This window comes from Sardina pilchardus, chromosome 20 (assembly GCF_963854185.1).
Source record: "Sardina pilchardus chromosome 20, fSarPil1.1, whole genome shotgun sequence".
NCBI classification, from domain to species: Eukaryota; Metazoa; Chordata; class Actinopteri; order Clupeiformes; family Clupeidae; genus Sardina; species Sardina pilchardus.
The window spans coordinates 19,446,801-19,466,800 of record NC_085013.1 but is presented as its reverse complement, the minus strand read 5'-3'; the positions used below and the strand labels follow the sequence as shown (position 1 = coordinate 19,466,800).

At 48.0% G+C, this 20,000-nt stretch overlaps 1 protein-coding gene across 3 annotated transcripts in view; it reads left to right on the top strand.

Moving 5' to 3' along the window:
* The window catches only part of supt3h (SPT3 homolog, SAGA and STAGA complex component), a 98,806-nt gene that overhangs the window by 73,739 nt on the left and 5,067 nt on the right, over window positions 1–20,000 (top strand). For all 3 annotated transcript variants that reach the window (XM_062522616.1, XM_062522613.1, XM_062522614.1), the window contains exons 7-11: window positions 3,624–3,699; window positions 5,998–6,110; window positions 6,568–6,678; window positions 7,954–8,127; window positions 10,456–10,566. In XM_062522616.1, the coding sequence (XP_062378600.1) occupies window positions 3,624–3,699; window positions 5,998–6,110; window positions 6,568–6,678; window positions 7,954–8,127; window positions 10,456–10,566 (585 nt within the window). The remainder of the gene's footprint in view (window positions 1–3,623; window positions 3,700–5,997; window positions 6,111–6,567; window positions 6,679–7,953; window positions 8,128–10,455; window positions 10,567–20,000) is intronic.

Below are 20,000 nucleotides of genomic sequence, written 5' to 3'. Positions count from 1 at the left end.
AAGTGCTGAAAAGTTAAGTTAAAATGACAACTTCTGCGTCTCCATTTCTTACCTCTGTGTTTTATGGGTAAGTCAGACGACTTTGTTCACCATAGACGCTGTTGGCTGCTTTGGTTGTGTCATAAATATGGTGCCACAAAGTCAGTGAAGATCAAGACTTGTGGATATTTTTTGGACATGGCGTCCAACAGGCACACTCCTAGGGCTTCGCATGTCAGGCCGGGGATCTCTTTTTGTCACTGAGGATGAATAAGCACCACAGGGCTCAGCCCAGAATGACGGGCTTGATATATATTTTTGGTGTTCTTTCCCCTCGATCCTCTTGAGAAGGCCTAGTTTTGAAAGCCCTCAGCTTAGTGGAACCTCCCCTCCCTACGTCGTTGGCTTCCTGGGGGATACAAAACGCGTTTTTCCTATCAGTCTAAAACATGATGGACTCATTGGCAAACAAATAAAGCAAGTAAACAAACATAAAACTGGGCAACAATTTTCAGGGGAGACAGTTCAATTTTTACAAGAAAAAAAAAATATATATTTGAATGTTTCACCGTTGCTACAATATTACAAAGTCTGTGATGATAGTGGTGAAAATATATTTTTTTTGTCCACGTTAGTTCAATGTCTAACCTAGTTAAGGGGTCATGGAGAAGATTGTGCTATCCCTTGTCCCTGTTTGCTATCTGTGATGCAGGGGGAGATTCCGGATATTATTTTGTGGTCTCGTCAAAGCTGTAAGTAGCATCAGGTGTCTTGTTCAATTTTTCACACTTTAATGTGTTTTGTTAAGGCTCATTAAAAACAGCCCAAGTGGATCACGAGACCGCTGCCTTCTCTTCTCCGTATGCCTGGTTTTCCAGTCCCTTTCGATGCATAGGAGAATCCCTTTCTCCAACATAGCAACATGCACAGAACATATTTTTTTTTTACATTTAATTTTGATGAAACATGTTTATCAACACTGAAACAATATTCACTTGCTCAAAGCAACTCTAACATTCAAGACTAACCATGAACGCCGTGGCATTGGACATTATAAAAACAAAGTAAAAAGAAATCAAACATAACACAAATGCAAGTATAACACTTTACTGTAGTGGAAACCTTTTTATATATGTGGCAGGAGCAAAATCACTCAGCTACCAGTGGTACAAATTGAGATTCCCTGTCTCCAGACCACACTGGCATTAAGCAAGAGCATTTACAAGCCAAATCAAATATTTGCCGATGTCCCTCAGTACGGGCCACAGCCTCAGTTGTGGCTGTAATTTAGCTATTAGCAGGTTGGTCAGAGTTTTCATTTAATCAACCCCCTCCCCCCAAATATAGCATTCATCTGGAGAGAAAAAATCCGCCCCCCCTCACACACACACACACCGTCTCTCTTCAGTCAGTAAGCCACAGTCATAACATTTCTCCTGTCTCGGCCAGCCCGGTTGACAAGAGTTATTTAAGTTCAGCGGCTCCAGTCGCGTATCGCTCACAGCCCAATTTGGACCAGAACCCAGACACGAAGGCTGCTGCGAATTCCCCCTCCGCACACCAAACTCCGCTCGGCTCTTAACGACACTAATAGAAATCACAGCTCCAGAGGCTGTGTGCAGCCCTTGCGCGCAGACAGGGAGCGGCGGGTTTTCGGCATCATTAATATGTATTTTCAGAGATGGAATTTCCAACGACTGCCAGCTAACTAAATAAAAAGACTCCGGTTGGTTTGGGTGGCCTGAAAGTGATCCAGCAAAGCCTCGCGATTGGGCACGGTGCCCCGGACTCGTTGTCAGACTGTCCTAAGACCTCCAGAGGAGATAGAGTGCGGCGCCTCTCTCGCAGGCCCACTTGCCTAACCTGAGGCTCCGAGACGGATCGCTCTCCAGCCTATTAAAAGACATTAGCGGCACGTAGGTTTTTGAGCTGGAGAAAAAAAAAAAAGCTGTAAACCTTGAGCGGGATTTTACGACCTGCACCCCACTAGAACGCACAAATTTATTGTTTGCTGAACTCTCTAAAGGTATTAAATTGGACCAAGTGTAGGAAACGTCTAATTACAGGTTCTGACCTGCGACTTAACACCATCTGCTATAAATCCAGGCTGAATGCGTTTTGCTAGCTATTAAGCGGGTCCGTAACAGCCTGCTGGCCCCTGTCCGTGGACAGACACTGCTTCCTTGTCAGAGTGAAGTCTGGACACGTGACCGAGGGCTCCTGGATACTGAAGTCTTCTGGAGTATTTTGCAAGTGGTAGACCTGACCTTTGACCTCTAACTACTGTAGATGAGCTGCAGCTCAGCTGCGGTGGCTCCTGGCCAGATTTGACAGAACACCACTATGCATTGATGGAGGAGATTGCGATAAAAACAAACAAAAAATTAAATGAATACCGCTATTGTGCAATCGCCTCAACCCCATAATTTTTGTTAGCTTTTTTTTTTTTTTCTTCAGTGACCTGACACTAGTGAGATTGTTCATCAGGATAATTGCATTGCTGGTAACATATGCAGGGACAACATCGATCACACTGGCCCCTTAAGATGTAACACAATCTGTGGATTATGCCGCCCGCCTGAAGAAAGAGATATGTTTACGCACGACAAGCGTGCCATTTGTCTCATTACACGCTCGTTATTACACGGTGCGCCAGGACCGTCTCTGCTTCCAGGATTCCAAATCGCATAAAAAGGCCAAGCGTTTACCGTCAGGGTTGAGTTTCATTGCGCTGACGCAACAAAGGGGCGTCTTGTTGGATGAGCAGTGTGTTGCATGAGCTTGATAGGAATGTGGTCACTCCCTCGGTGAGTGTGTGTGTGACCTGGGCCGGGGAATCCCTCCGCTCCCCGGGGCGCTGGGCAGCTGGAGCGAGCGAGGGAGCGAGTGAGCGAGCGAGCGCTCTTGAGTCGGGCCCAGGTGTCGGCCACAGCTGCGACCCGCTCAGGATGTTTGATTCAGCAGAGTCAAGGTTATGCAACTGCAGGGCTTCTAAATTTGCACCTTGCCGAGTCATTCCTTTGAAGGCACAAGTGCTGTACTCGTACTCCATCAAGGGTGTTGGTTGAGTCATGGCGCTCGTCGGCGAGAGGCGCGCTTTGATCTCAGACGACTTTATCTTTTTGCTGAGCCCATGCGTTTGGTTAAGTGCTTTTTATGTGCGTTTTTTTTAATCGAATTTTCTCTCTTAACGCTGTGCCTTCTTAAAGGCCAGCGGAACATCGTGCCATCGTCTCACCCCAAAATTGTATGTTTACCTTGCTGTGGTCAGTGATGCTTGTTTTGTTTTTGCTCGTGTGTATTGGCAGTAGTGGCACAAGTCACACACTTTAGAAGGAGACGCGAAATGACACCGCAATAACTAAACTGCAACTTCTTGTGTTACACAAACAGATGCCTTGCATTCACCTAAGGGTCTCCTAAAATGATGGAACACTTGCCAGCGAATCAGATGAAAAAAACAAATAATATCATATGTCAATAACCTATTTTGTGAAATTAATCTAGCACACATATTCATTAGTTGAATATGCCCGTTATTTTCTGGGTAATCTCAGCGTACCTTATGACCACAGCTATGAGGCCTGCTCAACGATAGAACAATGCTGCACAGACAAAAACTGTTTTTCTATTCCTTCCATCAGAGAATGGAGAAACAGACAAGAACCATGGACATGGCCCAGTACTCGGAGTTCTGTGAAAGTCGACAGCTCAGCTTCTGTAAGTGTTTAAGTTCTTCTTTTGTTTTTTAAAGTCTTTGTGTTACCATCATTTTTTCAAATCAATTATCTAGTCATCTCTCATCAGATAAATCACTCCATAAAACATGGTCGCATTGTTTTCCTCAAGATGTTTTTGTCCAGAGTCTTTAAATATATGTCTCTCTTTTCTTTTTTGTCAATCAGATAAACTGTTTCCAAAAATAAAGATGGTTTCATTGTCATGCTCTAGTTGCTCTTGTCCACTTTCGGTGTTGGATGATAAAATGGAGCCCATAGACTTGGAACGTAACCCAGACGATCTGCTCAATTTCTATAAACAGCAAGTGATTGTTTTCTATAGGGTGGGCCGACTCCGAAGCATCTGCACACAGTAAAGAGCAGAGAGAGGTTTCCTCTGTCTATCTGTCTCTGTTTTTTTTTTTTTTTTTTTTTTTTTTAAGGCCTCTTGATTGTGTGCTGCGAATCCAAGCAGTGCATTTCTGAAGGCCACATTCCTACAATAATAGCATGTTGACAAGATCGTCTCCTTTACCAGCACCCCAAGCCTCTTCCTGGCAGTGGTGAGCAGGTTGTGACAGAGCCGCGGGCGGCGCAGATTAATAGACCTCGCTCGGCCACAGCTCCTGCACCCCTGCACTGCCCATCTGGGGACGTGCGGGCCGACTCGTCTAGTTTGTGGTCTGGGATTAAGCCGGTGGTCACACAGATTACCAGTTGCCACATGTTCCCCAGACCACGTCCAGAAGTGCTTCTTACACAAACGCAAGAAAGGAATGTGTGATTCATGTTGGATTAATTGGTGATGTGACCACCACAAGCGCATGAGATAGATGTACAGAATTTAGGAAATGTTGTTTCAGGAAACCTGGGCATGTGGCGGAACTTCAAATTGGTCCCAACACTTCACATTTCATGTAACACTACCAACACTACCTAGACCAGGCCTATTCAACTAGCGGCCCGCGGGCCAGATGTGGCCCGCTTCAAATTTCCTGTGGCCCGCGTGTCTCGTCATGGAATGAACTCGCTTTGACGGGTGTGCATAGATCTTCATATGATTGGCGAGTAGCGCACTGTCGGCCCGCCCCTATTGGCCAGACTAATTCTTCCAGTTATCTTCACTCAGAGAACACAGCACATCACTACACAAACTGACATTTCCAAATGTGTAACTAGTTTTAAATGTTATCATTAAATGTTGATTCAATTACGATTTCTTACCGCCAAAGATTCTAAACCTCAAGCGTGCGCAAATCAATCATACCCGGTCTCCGTTCCTCCGAGCCCTCGGGAAAGTTAGTGAAGGAGCTGTGGTTTGTAGAGAATTGCCTCTTGACTTTATATTCCTTCTTTACAGCGATGGATTCTTTGCACAATAAACATGAAAGTCTCGTACTTGTTGCAGAGGGTAAAATGAACGATTCTCGTTGTCAATTAGACGTTTCTTTAGACAGCCATCTTCACTCCACTCGTGGGAATGTAATTGTTTGTGATTTGCGCAGGCTCGACGTTTAGAATCTTTGGCGGTAAGAAATCGTGAAATAGATAAACAGAGGCAGAGCTGGCATTACTTTTTCTTTAAATTCAATGCTAAGTATATTTGAGAGATTGGCGCTGTAGGCTACTGTGTGTGTCTGAAACACTTATGAGCCTAATGATCTTGAAGTAGGCTAGTTAAATCAACACTGCAATTTTTCCCACTGATGCATGATATGGCAGCTATCAGACATCAGGTATGAAAGGGTGTTTTCAAATACTTGTCTAGTTTGTGTGGCAGCCTATCACCTGTCTGAGAAGATTTTTTATGGATATGGATAATAGGCTATGTTCTTAGTTTCTATGCCAGTGTATAAAATTCAATTGAATTTTACTCTGATTTTATCAAATATTGTTGGATACAATTATTTTGCGGCGTCTTATTTTATGCGGCCCCTGAAAACCCAGTGATTTTTCCATTCGGCCCTCTTGGTACTGAAGTTGAATAGCCCTGACCTAGACCATACTGTACGTACGTTTTGACCACCTCTGGATACACAACATATGTCTGAGTTCCCTTAATTCTCTTTCCACATAAGTGGCATTCTCTCATGATAATATGACCTGTAACATGATGTGCTCTCTATACAAGCAAAATGGCAAAAACAGACTCTTGCACTTAGTATGACCTGAAACTTCTGAAAAGTTTAAGTACTTGTGAACTGACATGTGTGTGTGTGTGTGTGTCTCTGTGTGTCTCTGTGTGTGTGTGTGTGTGTGTGTGTGTGTGTGTGTGTGTCTAATTTCTTGACTCTTTCAGCCAAGAAGGCCTCTAAGTTTCGAGAGTGGCTCGACTGCAGCAGTCTGGACATGAAGCCTAATGCCGTCTCCATGGAGATCCTGTCATACTTGGCCTATGAGACAGTTGCCCAGGTATGCCACAAGTCTGATTGCTCTGAGTGATCACAGGGGCGGAGGAGACGTGCTTTAACTCCCATCACTCTCGTGTTCGCTTAAATATAGAGTATAAAATTACCTCCCGTTCAGCCACCACTTCCAGCTTCACCTCCAGGATGTTATTCTTGCCATTTTCTCCCGTTCACAATCGACTGTGCACTTTGGCTTTCACCAAGTTTTCATTGTGATGCTGATGAGCGTCCATGTGAACCCAAACGCTCATTATGGTCTGTGAGTTTTTAATTTATTGCTCTCTGTATCTTTCTCTGCCGCTCCGCAGGTAGGGGACTTGTGAACTGACGTGTGTGTGTGTGTGTGTGTGTGTGTGTGTGTGTGTGTGTGTGTGTGTGTGTGTGTGTGTGTGTGTGTGTGTGTGTGTGTGTGTGTGTGTGTGTGTGTGTGTGTGTGTGTGTGTGTGTGTGTCCCTCCGCAGGTAGTGGACTTGGCCCTGCTGGTCAAGCAGGATATGACGCCGAAGGCCGGTGACCCGTTCAGCCACGCTATTTCCGCCACGTTCATCCAGTACCACAACTCTGCCGCTGAGGTAAGCGGGCGTCAGGTTCGGGGCGGCGGCGGTCGCTGCGGCGCACGGTGGCCGGCAGTCGTTCTTCGTCTCTGGACTTCTTTATTTGCTCTGAGGCAGCTCAGGGGTTTGGGCCTCGCGCTGGAATGTGTCGCCCCAGCCCCATAATCCAGACGAGCAGAACCGTGTTGTCCTCTCAGGTTCTCAGATCTCCCACGACATGTCAGCAAGTCTGTATCAGAGCGTCCGGTAGAGAAGGCCCAGTCCCCTCTAGAGGCTAACCAGTCCAGTCCCCGCACTGTAGCTCAAGGGCTTGACCTCTGGCCAAGTGGGCCTGCCAAGTTTGTGCAAGGTGGTTTTGTACCGCCGGATCGCTTGCACTGAAGGGGCTGAAATCTGTCCCCCCCCCCCCCTCCCCTCCCTCCCCCGAAACCACCAAACCTCTGATCTCCTCTCCTGGCCCTGGCCAAGGCCACTCTGGGCTGTGGAGCTCCATGTGCTGTTGGAGTCTGGCTTGTCTTCGCTCTCGCTGGTGCCTTCGGAGAGTTTTGTCATTCCCAAAGCCTGGAGGCTCGCTTGTTGGCTCTGTTCGGCATTAACTCGCATAGGATAGCTGTAACGTACACCCCGAGGTCTTTTCAAAAGCTATATTACAAGGATCACTGGACATCCATGTATAGACCCCAGTTGAAGCTGTTAGGCTTAGAGCGAAAATGAAGCCTATGTGATTTTCTATCATTCCACTTATCATGTTATCAGATGTCGGCTGTTTGGTTAGCCTGCCTATGGATACACACTAGGATATTTAGACCAGCAAAGATTTCCATACAATCTTTTGGCCCTGTGTCAGAAGAATGTATGCAAACTGAAAAATAACATCGGGGCTCATGTACTGATTTCAGATGTAAGAGATTGTGGACGATAAGGCATTTGGCTAGCTGAAAGTACATGTAATGCATGTTCTACTCCATCTATCAACCCTCATTAAACGTGTGTGTTTAGAAACATTTTCATGCCAATTGGCAATTATAAACTCAAACTACTCTCATTCTTTTTCTACTGGATTTGTATTGCGTATGTACTGTATGTACGTTATATATGGATGACGTATGTGTACCGTAAATAGTACAAGCACGTCGTTCATACAATTGACTTATAATGTGTAATTTGTGGACCATCGGCTGCCATTTTGTTTGTTTTATTTACGCAGCCCCACTCCGGCATACAATTGATATGTCAACAGAATGTGTCATTTGTGGACCATCGGCTGTCATCTTGTTTGTTTTATTTTCGCAGGTCCACTCCGGCAGGAGAGACACGGACTCTCCGGATAACACCCCCCCGTCCACCCCCAGCGGACCCCTGGCGACGGCCCTGCAGGGCAAGCTCCCCTCCCTCGCCCACGGCAACGGGGGTCTGGGCCAAGCCCCGGAGTCCAACAGCAAGACCAGGCAGAGGAAGAGGAAGAAGGTGAGCGAGCGAGCGAGCTGGTGCTGGCCGCCAGCAAGCCCCAACACCCACAATCCATCTGTCTCCAACACACTGTGTGTGTGTGTGTGTGTGTGTGTGTGTGTGTGTGTGTGTCTGTGTGTGTCTGTGTGTGTGTGTCTGTGTGTCTGTGTGTCTGTGTGTCTGTGTGTCTGTGTGTCTGTGTGTCTGTGTGTCTGTGTGTGTGTGTGTGTGTGTGTGTGTGTGTGTGTGTGTGTGTGTGTCTGTTTGTCTGTGTGTGGGGTTGTGTGTGTGTATGTGTGTGTGTGTCTGTGTGTCTGTGTGTGTGTGTGTGTGGGGGGGGGGGGCAGTGTTGGAAGACGAACAAGCTTCACAGATAATCGGATGATTTATGAGACAAATGCTGGGCCTTGTAAATTGAGGGATGATTGTTAAACTGACAGACCACTAGTTTAGTCTGACGATTTCACATCTAGTAGTTGTTTGTGCTTTTTAACTGCGTACCTTTGATGAATGGCAAAGTACACACATGCAGTTACTAATCCTGGAAACAAATCATTATCATAGCTGAGGATGCAAGTCAGCATATTAAGCACAAGCATGCCAACACTGAGGGAGTTGAGCAGAGCACTTAAAAGACAGTTGATCTGTGGAAAGTCTGGACCTTGTTTTTCTCCGACTGAGGAATTCTCTGAAGTTCTTTCAGTATATCCATGCATTGTTGTTTAGACCATGCTTGTGCAATTTGGGAATCAATTTGGAGTTTGTTTTCTGGCGAGTTTTCCCTCTGCATCTCCTCTTCTTCTCCCTGGGTGTCTCGCGTGTTCTGTTGACAAGAGTGAAAAACACTGGCCCCGGCTCAGGAAATGCTTCATCAGACGCCCAGCCTTGTTTTGATCCCCGCCGCTCTTTAATCTCCCTGTGACATGTGTCATGTGTGGCCGGCTCTTCCTCCTCCTCTTCCTCCTCCGACTCCTCCGACTGGTGCCGTCGCCGCTGTGCAGCGTTTCCGCTCGGCCTCACTCGCTCGCTCGCTGGCCGTCCGGCCCGGCCCGGCCGGTCGTTCTGGAGGAGGACGAGGTGATGATGCGCATTAGGCCGGCGGAATTAGAAGCAGCACTGAGGAAGTGCGGCGGGCAGCCCGGCCCACCACAGGGCAGCGGAGGCGTCCACAGCGTCCACAGCGCTCCAGGCTGCCCCGTGCAGAATGGCAGTGGAGGCGTCCACACACAGCGCTCCAGGCTGCCCCGTGCAGAATGGCAGTGGAAACCCTGGCAAGGGCGGCTCTGCTGCAGCTCCTCATATGTTCTGCCATGTCAATTTTACTGGAGCCAGTTTATTGCAAGAATCAAAACAGGGAAGCTGTGTTCTTTTTTTTTTTTCATCCCCCCTCTCTCTCTCCCTCCCTCCCTCTCTCCCTCCCTCCTCGGAGAGATATTTAGTCAAATTGTTCCTTTCCGTCACAAGCCAAATACATTTGGCGACGCAGCGCAATTACTGCAGATCACATATGGCATAGCGTAGTTAACTAACGTTTACTGTCAGGCCCCCGTATATCAAATAAAGCCTCAGTAGCTCCCTTGCTGGATGTGCTGTACAGTACAATACACACAATGCCTATACTCTGTGTGGAGATGCAGTACAGCGCAGGGTGAGCCATATGGTTCTCCTCTTATGTCCTTGAATCCATTGTCGGCAAATATTAATTCGGGGGGTAGATGTGTGGTGTGGGTGTGTGTGTGTATGTGTGTATTTATGTCTGTGTGTGTGTGTGTGTGTGTGTGTGTGTGTGTGTGTGTGTGTGTGTGTGTGTGTGTGTGTGTGTGTGTGTGTGTGTGTGTGTGTGTGTGTGTGTGTGTGTGTGTGTGTGTGTGTGTGTGTGTGTGTGTGTGTGTGTGTGTGTGTGTGTGTGTGTGTGTGTGTGTGTGTGTGTGTGTAGGAGGCAGACGTCTGCCTTTAAAGGGTCTCACACTATGTTTTTGATTTAGTAATGTTGGCTGTGTCTCTGTGTCCCCCTCCTCTCTCTCTCTCTCTCTCTCTCTCTCCCTCTATCCACTCCCCTCTCTGTCCCTCTTTCTCCTCCATCTTCCTCTCCCACCTCACTCACCCCATCCCCTCCCTCTCCCTCTCTCTCTCTCTCTCTCTCTCTCACTTACTCTGTATCCCTCTATCTCCCTTTCCCTCTTTCTCTTTCTCTCTTGCCCCCCTCTCTCTCCCTCTCTCTCCCTCCCTCTCTCCCTCTCTCTCCCTCTCTCTCTCCCTCCCTCTCTCCCTCTCTCTCTCACTCTCTCTCTCCTTCTCTCTCTCTCTCCCTCTCCCCCTCTCTCTCTCCCTCTCTTCTGGTTGCAGAGTGCAGCAGCCTGTGGCGCAGAGGCTCCGAGCAGTGCCATCCAGCCCGCCCACATCAGAGAAGCCATCAGGCGCTACAGCCACAAGATTGGCCCGCTCTCTCCGTTCTCAGTGCGTAATAACAGAGCCGTAAAAGAGTTATATTTATCATCTCCGAGCAGCTCCATTTTAAAGTGGTCAAGCTCAGAGGTATTGGAATTGTTGAGAGCAATTTGTGGTTTGTGTAATTTTCCTCATAAAAGCTGCATAATTCTACTGGAGAATTAAATAGCGCAATCGCAATCTTTTTTAACATTTTTTAATGCAAAAGCGCATCTAATGCAATGTTTTGTTTTGTCACAGTTCTTGTTCTCAGGCAAGAAATACCTGTTTGTCCAACACACTCCAAGTCAGCACCAAATCTGAAATTTCACGCTGAAAGATATAATTTTCTGTCCGTTCTAGTTGTGTGGGTGTCATAAGTGCTAGCTTGCGCCTGAGAAATAGCTTTTGGAGCGCACACTGAAGTCTCACAGCCAGTTTTGAGGCTTACACTATTGTGGGCAATCAGTAATTCACAGGTAATGAGCAATTTCACTCAAGACTAACATGATGAATTGGAAGCGGTCGCTGGATGAGTGATGCCTTATTTGGGTTTTGTTTGGCACCAAAAATAATCTGTTTCGAAAAATCGATTTAGGCCCTCCTTAATAATGCATAACAAAATATCGTTATAGCATTGTGCTTATACCATGTTACCTACCTTTTAAATTAAACAAGAGTGGGGAAGATAGAATAGAACCTGCGTAATGATGTTTGGATAAAGGCCTAGCATGGAGCAGCTGTGCGAACGAGGCCATTTGGTTTGTTTGGCCTGGGCGGTGTGGTGGTGGGGGGGAGGGCTGGGGCTGGGGACGGATGGAGAGGGCAGTGGCCAGCGCCATGACTGGTCACTGTGACAGAACCCTCTGGGCTGCAGCCTTGATTGCCCCGCAGTAAACAGGAGCAGGAAATAGTTAGTCATACGGAGACGCCCTTCTAGTTTAATATAAAAAACAGGTGCTCCACGGCCGGCTAGTTTGCTAACCTATGATGATAAGTGAGGACTTCCAGATGTGCGAGGGGGACATTTGCACTGGTCTTTGATGAGACCTTCACAGCCACTGAACAGTGATCACACAGGCATGTGTGTCTGTGTGCGTGCGCATACACACGCACACGCACATACACGCACACGCACACACACACACACACACACACACACACACACACACACACACACACACACGCATGTGTGTGGCGCGTCATCTAATCGGTTGGGTTTTTATTGCGACTGAGGCCATTTTGAAACCATGATTAATTGAACCAATAAGCAATTTTCACTCTGGCCCTTTACCACATGGTTAGCCCAAAAACCCCTGGAGATAAAATTAAGAGCTTGTTCGGTAGACCAAGCCAAGCAAGCAGTGGGCTACTGACACAGCCGTGCCATACCCCGACTCCGTCCCACACGGTTGTCATCTCGTTTGCCCCGTACACTGTGCAGATCAGATCCAGCTCTCGTCATGCTTGCTCGCATGTGAACACTGTTCGTAGCCTGACAACAGAGGAGTTGGTTTAAAGATTTTCTAGCTCTGCCTGTCTTTAAAATCAAGACGAAGTCAAACTCTTTAGCCTAAATAGCTGTTTATTTACGGAGACAATCTGGAAATACTTGAGCAAAAGAATGTTAAAAAGTCAAGTTACAGAGAACAATTTAGCATTAGGTCTGTTTGTGAGTGTGCAATTGAAATGTCAGACTGCTTGATTGGGCCGTGTTGTTAGTTGTGCTTGCTCATATTACAACAGTGAAGTCATTTTGAGATTATTAAACTCCAGAATTAAATTAAAGGAGTCAAGGAGGAGGCACTGTACAGTTATTTTAGTTTTGGTTTGACATTCAATCTTTTCTATTCTTTAATACTTTTGGCCATGCAGCATATGCTCATTTGAACAGCCATGGGAATGCACACTTCATCTTCAAGAGTGTTTTATATTTGTAAGATGTGTGTGGTGGCGAGTTCTTAGATTGTGTTTTGTTGTTCATATATAGTTTTTCATCAGACATACAGTACTGTACATGTTTGCATTGCATTGGTAATAATCCTGTACAGTGGTTGAATTATGGATACTGTCAGTAGCTATGTGTGTTTATTGTAAAAGAATGCAAATATGCGAAACCTACAGTATGAAGAGTGTATCTACTAAACATGCAGCTGATCTTATCAAGCAGGTAACTGGGGTTACACAAGCATTTAAGTAGGCTGTATAGTATTTCATTTGCATCAACACATCCACTCCCTGATTGGCTGCACGAGTCAAGGGGTATATCGCGAAACCTCAGCCCGTCATTTACCAGAAAGGAAGTCAAAAGTGAGTCCACATTATAAATAAATACAGTCTCCCCCTCTATATCTCCTGAGTCCACTTTGGATACCTTTAACCTTTACTGGCACTCCTGCATATTTAGAAGTTGCCGTGACTGCAGTATTTTGTACGTTGCTTGTGGTTTCCTTGGGTCCCACTCTATTTTTTGTGTGTGTGCGCGCGCGCGCGCCGTGCTTTTGTGCCAACGACAACAGCCGTGGGAGTGATGAGCCTCAGCCTTTGTTTATTGCCCCGCCGTCTCCGTATCTCGGCGCGAGGACAGACATCTCGTGCTGTGCTGCTGACATCCGCAGAACTCCCTGTTTTCCGTGAGGCCGTGCCCTTCTCAATGCCTCATAAAGGCCGGCTTTAAATGGCCCGTCCCGGCCGTTTGCCTCCTTTGGCATTCCAGCGCGGGGCCCGTTGGACTCGGACCTCTCGGACCGCGGCCTGGTCGAGGGGGGGGGGGGGGGGCGGTTGGCGAGGGCGACCCAGTGCTCCTCCGCTCGTTAGCTATCTCCAGGGGTCGTTAAAAGAGCGTCTGAACAATCCTCTTTTTTTTTTTCAACGCGCGCAGAGACACCTCTCGTCTGTGGTTTTGGAGCGTGCTATTTTCGAAGGCCCTGAACAGGCCTCGTCTGAGGCGCCGTGAAGCAGAATGACTGGAGCGTCAGCTTTTAAGATCTTGTTGAAATGGGTTGATGGAAAAATATGAGGGGGGAAAACGCAAACTCGGTCCAACCGGGCAGCATTTTATCAATACAACATCCAAAAGTGTCAGCATTTTGAAGGAGTCCTATTAAAGGTCTTGGGAGAGGCCTTACTTAAAGGGGATATAATGGATTAGACTCAGAATGTTGTTTTGGACTGGCAGGCAGTGGAGCCATGTCCGTGAAGTTTAATATATCCATACAGTGGCTGTATCAAAAGGAGACGCAGACGCTCCATATACAGCCTGCAGAACATCTCGGTGTTTGTGTCCGTACTCTGCACCATGACGCCTGGCAGGCCTGGCTTTCTGTCATGTCACTGAAACACTGATACGAGAGCATGGTGCCACTGGACAACACAAAGATATTTCTTTCTCTGCCTAGATTTATGGAAATTTCATTTTGCGTTTTTTTTTTTTTTTTTTTCAGCATAATTTTTGTCTAGCTCCATCTGGAAGTATTTATTTTGGTGCCATGTGATCCATCTCTCGGCGTAGTAAACAGGCTGCCTATTATTTTTGAGCAAAGCTCTGGTCTTAAACGTTTGGGAGCCGGGGCTTTCTGTGAAATCCTGGGCCTCACTTCTCTCTCTCCTTCCTTCATCTCATCTCCTCTCCTCATCCCTTTCTGCCCCTCCCTGTGTGCCTTTCTCTCTCTTTTTTTCTCCCTCTCTCTCTTTCTCTCTCTCTCTAAAATCTCTGAATATCTCCTTCTCTCACACCATCTGTAACTTTCCCTTTCTCTCTCTCTTTCTCTCTCTCCTTTAGTGAAATCTCTGAATATTCTTTCTCTCCCTCTCTCACACCAACTGTATCTCTCTCTCTCCCTCTCTCTCTCTCTCTCTCTCTCTCTCTCTCTCTCTCCTTCTCCCTCTTTGTGAAGTCCCTTAATATTCTTGTCTCTCTGTGGCCCCTGTGAGATGCTCCCTGATTTACGGTGGGTTTGTCCTGTGTGCACCACCTCCTCCTCCTCCTCCTCCACCCTCTCCTCCTCCTCCTCCCTCTCCTCCTCCATAGTAAGGTGGTGTACAGTACGGTCCATTACTACACACTCCCAGGGACACCCTCGCCCCCCCCCCCCCCCCCCCCCCCACAGGAAAGGAAGAGGAGCGCTGGGGCTCGGCAGCACAATAACAGCTCTTAATCCTTTGCACAGAAATCTCGGAGGTGCCGCTTCGTTGTAAATCACCGGCGCCTCACCAGGTCTTCCCCTGTCACCACTGCGGACTCATAGAAACAGAATGAGAAATTTTTCTCTCTCTCTTTTTTTTTTCACTTGTGTCATTTTTGGCGAGTGACTCTTCACAGTCATGATTAACATTGTTTTTTTCGTAGGGGAATTCCTGTTTTTTTTTTTCTGGTTATTGTCTTTTTTATCCCCACTTCGGAGGAAATTATTCCGGTCTTGTCCAGTACGGCGTAGTCCGACAACTGCCCAAGATAAATGGAGCGCCCTGTTTGCCAAGACGAGATGACTTGCCTGTTGTTGTGCAAGAAGATATCAATTAGTGCCAAGTTCCGCGGCACTCTGTTATTTTGTGTGGCAAGGAGGAGGAACTCTGCCGTCTTCACTTGACGACACACTTAAAACCACAGCGCTCTTTTACTGCCTGCTCTGCGGGTGTGAAAACCTTCCGTCTGTCATATTCTGGTACACCAATACGACCCTGTAAATCTGAACACAAAGCCGGGTGAGTGGGAGTGGGGGGGTCGAGGGGGGGGGGGGGGGGGGGGTCGGTGATGGGGATTGAAGGAGACGGGGAAGAGGAGCACGCACCGAACGGGAGAATGACACCGAATCTGTGAGGATCATGTGAACGAGCAGCGCCGACTCTTGACAGGCAGGCAGACTGACTGTCTCTCAGCCGCCAGGGGCAGAGCCTGGTGTGCGTGTGTGTGTGCGCGTGTGCGTGTTCGTGTGTGTGCGCGTGTGCATGCGTGTGTGTGTATGTGTGTGCATGCGTGTGTGTGTGTGTGTGTGTGTGTGTGTGTGTGCGTGTGTGCGTGTGTGCGTGTGCGTGTGCGTGTGCGTGTGCGTGTGTGTGTGTGTGTGTGTGTGTGTGTGTGTGTGTGTGTGTGTGTGTGTGTGTGTGTGTGTGTGTGTGTGTGCATGAGTATGGAGGATCAGCGGGTTCCAGCAGGCTCTAGGTAGAGCTGTTGATTTGTCTTGGGTCTGATTGCCTGATCATCCAATTGCTTTTGCCCTCTTCACCCTCCATTCTCTCTCTCTCTCTCTCCTTCTATCTCTACTTCTGCTATCTCTTCTCTCTCCCTCTCACTCGCTCACACAGGCACATGTGCTAACCTCTGCTCATGAATATGGAGCGCTTATGGCCACATCTCATTATGGTTGTGGCTAGCTGCGCTGTACTTTGCAGCATTCATGCCAGCTCCCACTATCTTGTCTTTATTTTGGGCTCAGCTTGGTCACTCGCATTTTTCCACATTTTCCACGGCTTCTCAAGGGTAAGGCCACGCACATCCCAGGCCAAAGTTGGATGGGTGCAAGACCCAGTATGAGAGTATCACAGGAGGACAAGAGGTGATCCGTGTACCAGATAGCTTCCATTCGTAATCTTTCTTTATTTTGTGACGTTTCTAGCTGTGCAGCTCTTCCTCTGGCCAGCTGGACTCTTCCTCTTCCCAACAGGCCTTAAACCCACCCCACCCCACCCCGGCCCAACTCATAATCTTTTTTTCATTTGTGGCGTTTCGAGCTGTGCCGCTCTTCCTCAGACTCAAGTAGCCTCCTCCTCTTCCCCACAGGCCTTGACCCCGCGGCCCAATTCATAATCTTTTTTATTTTGTGACGTTTCGAGCAGTGCAGCTCTTTCTTAGACCCAACTAGCCTGTTCCTCTTCCCAACAGGCCTTAATCCGCCCCCCCGCCCCCCCACCCCTCACCCCTCACCCTCGTGGCCCCCAGACACCATCTCTGCCCATCCAGACACATGGCTCTTTGTTTGCCTGTGGTTCCATGCCGTGTTTATATATGTTCGATATGTCCGAGAGAGTTTTTCAGCGTGTGCTTGACCCCGTGTCCCGTGTGTATGTGTTCCTTGGCCGCGACCCCTCCGTGCAGCGCGGACCCAAAAAGAGAAAAAATAACAACAACTGTAAAAAAAAAAAACGCCCGGGGCACTGTTTGGGTTTTTATGGGGCGTTCAGGCAAAAGGTTCTGCTTTTGTTGTCCTTGCTTCGCAAAGCACTCCTCAAACATCCTGCCCCCGGCCCGAGCGTGTCCTGGTGAGTCGCTGTGGGTCTGGAAGACGAACAGGAGGGACGGGGGTGGGGGACTGGGTCTGTCGGGGGCGGGATGGGCCTCCACAGAGCCTCCACAGAACCCCTTCACATGGCACATTGTTTATTGCAGCCCGGGACACAAACAAAGGCTAACCCCCCCCCCCCCCTGCCCACTGCCTGGCTGCCAAGAAGAGGAGAAGAGAGGAGAGAAGAGGAGAAGAGGAGAGGAGAGGAGAAGAGAAGAGGAGAGAGGAGAGGAGAAGAAGAGAGGAGAAGGAGACGGAGGGCCCGTGCGGCAGACTGAAACACTGGGCCCTAATGCCGAGGAGAAGAGGAGAAGAGAAGAGAAGAGAGAGAAGGAGAGAGAGAAGAGGTGAGGAGAGGAGGAGAGGAGAGGAGAAGAGAGAGAGGAGAGGAGAAGGAGACGGGAGGGCGGCAGACTGAAACACTGGGCCCTAATGTCGAGCATGTGTGCTCCCCCTCCGGCGCGATTCGGGTAATTGGAGTGTCATTCCGCTGTGAAGAAGAGATGCTTCGTCTCTGGCTGTCGCCCGAGCCACCTCAGCTGCCACAGCCAAGCCGAGGACACCACACAGCACTGATCAAAGATCACCCGCATCCCCCCCCACCGCCCCCCACAGCCCCCCCCAGCCCTCTCGCTCTCTGTCATTGGGTCACCCATCCATCCCTGCTTACTCTCTGCTCTTGATCTTTTTCTTCTCTTGTGTTGCCGTCTCCCTGAGAGAGAGAGCTGCGTCCTCACGGGGAGGTGGAGAACAGGGCGAGATGATCAGGTCATATGGCAGCGCAAGGCCTCTCTGCATGGAATGGGGTTTGGAGCGCATTGATCTGTTTACAGTATTCATTCATCTTTTGAAGGCCTCGTGGAGACTGCTCGTGGAAGGCTGTTTCTGATGTGGAGATACTTTGGCAGGGAAGTTGAGGTTCCACTGAGACAAAGTACAGTGCAGTTACTACTGTAGCTCTGCCCTCTAGCCATTGTGTTTGAATCTAATGGGTTGTAACGATCTCTCACTCATGTCTTCATTTGGTTTGGTTTAAAGACCAAAATGGGGTTGAATGGAGTACACTACCCCCCTGCAGTTTTATTTTTATTTTGCCAAATCACTGGCTTTGAGTCTGGTGAGCAGGGAACGGTCTAAACTGAGTGGGTGTGCTGTGATAACCACCAACATGTGGTGACCAAATCCCCTCCACCCTTTGCCCAACCACTACCAGCGTCACCAGCATCGCCAACCACCCCATTTCCCCACAGGATGTGAAGGACCAGGAGAATGTCCTCCTAGTCCACACATGCCCCAGTTCAGATGTCTTTTGGTGTACTTTTAGAACCGGTGTAGAATGCAGTGGGTTTAGGCAGTAAAGTTATTAGTAAAAAAGAGGTGGGTAGCCAGGGGCTCTAGAGGTACTCTGGGGTATTTGGTGGAGTTCTAGCAGGTTCTCTGGAGGTGTTGGATGTAGGAGTTCTAGCAGGTTTTCTGGGGGTATTGGGTGGCGTTCTAGAAGATTCTCTGGGGGTGTTGGGTGTAGGAGCTCTAGAAAGTTTTCTTATGGTGTTGGATGTAGGAGTTCTAGAAGGTTAAGTGTATATGATGTAGGAGTTCTAGAAGGTTGGGTGTGTATGATGTAGGAGTTCTAGAAGGTTGGGTGTGTATGATGTAGGAGTTCTAGAAGGTTGGGTGTGTATGATGTAGGAGTTCTAGAAGGTTGGGTGTGTATGATGTAGGAGTTCTAGAAGGTTAGACGTGTACAGTATGCAGCCGCTCCTCTACCATGGTACCATTTCCTCCTTGATTTGGTCAGCTGGCAGATCATGAAGGGAAGCTGGTCAGTCACACTGCCCAATACTCCCCCCCCCCCCCTCTCTCTCTCTCTCCCTCCATCTCTCTATCTCACTCACTCTTTCTCTCTCTTTCTTTCTCTCCCTCTATCTCCCTCTCTCTCTCTCTCTCTCTCTCTCCAGGCATTGGACTCTTTTGCCCCCACTCATTCCTCCTCCTCCTCCTTCTCTTCCACCTTCTCCTCTGTTTTTTTTCCCGTCTTTCGTTTTTCTTGGACAGGGTCGCCTTGCACCCCTGCCTGACTACAGCTGCCTACCCACCACCACCCATGGCCAAGGCCAGGGTCTTGAACGAGGGAAAGTGTGTGTGTGTGTGTGTGTGTGTGTGTGTGTGTGTGTGTGTGTGGTTGAGTATATCTGTCTCATTGTGTGGTTGTGTATGTGTGTGTGTGTGAGAGAGAGAGCTTGTGGTGCAGATTGTAGGTGGGTGGGTGGGATGGCTGACTTAAACCTGAGGACCTCCGCGAAGTGTTTTCTAAGGGTGGGGGAGAAGGTCTTACTTAGCAGTATTGGGCCGGGTGAAGGGGATTTATGAATGGGCTGGAGGAAACCCGCACCACTTCATGTGCCAGTGTTCTGTAAGGATGTGAGAGTGATCGCTATCTCAGACGCCTCCATAGGGGACGGCAGACGTCACGTCAGCATATGCGCTCATGGAGGACAATTAAGTTCAAAGACATTATTATTTAAGGCCTTCATGAGCGCTGTAAAGAAGCGTTCCTCTCGCTTTTTTTCCCTTCCTATTTAAGGATGTGTGTTTTGCTTGGTCCAGTTATTTTTGTATTAAAAGCTAAATTTTTGACTCCCGCCAGCTTTGACATTTTGCACTCTTTCCATTTCTTTGTCTCTACTCTTGTGCTTTTTCAGGTGAGAATAACAGATTAGGTACTTTATTGACTGCTTTCTCAGGTGAGAATGACAGGATACAGTAGGTACCTCATTGACTGTTTCTCAGGTGAGAATAACAGATTAGGCACTTTATTGACTGCTTTCTCAGGTGAGAGTGATCGAATAGGTACTTTATTGACTGCTTTCTCAGGTGAGAATGACAGGATAGGTACCTCATTGACTACTTTCTCAGGTGAGAGTGATGGAATAGGTACCTTATTGGCTGCTTTCTCAGGTGAGAATGACAGGATAGGTACTTTACTGTCCCTGTAGGGAAACTGTTCTTCAGTGAGTAGAAAACTTCCCATTGCTGTAACCACCTAAGACACCATTAGCCATATATGCACCAGTCATATCACAGTAGCATTGCACTTATCCCAAGAGAAAATTTGCTTTGGACAAAGGCGTCTGCTAAGTAACATAACCGTAACTGTAACTTTAACCGTAAAATAGGCTAAAA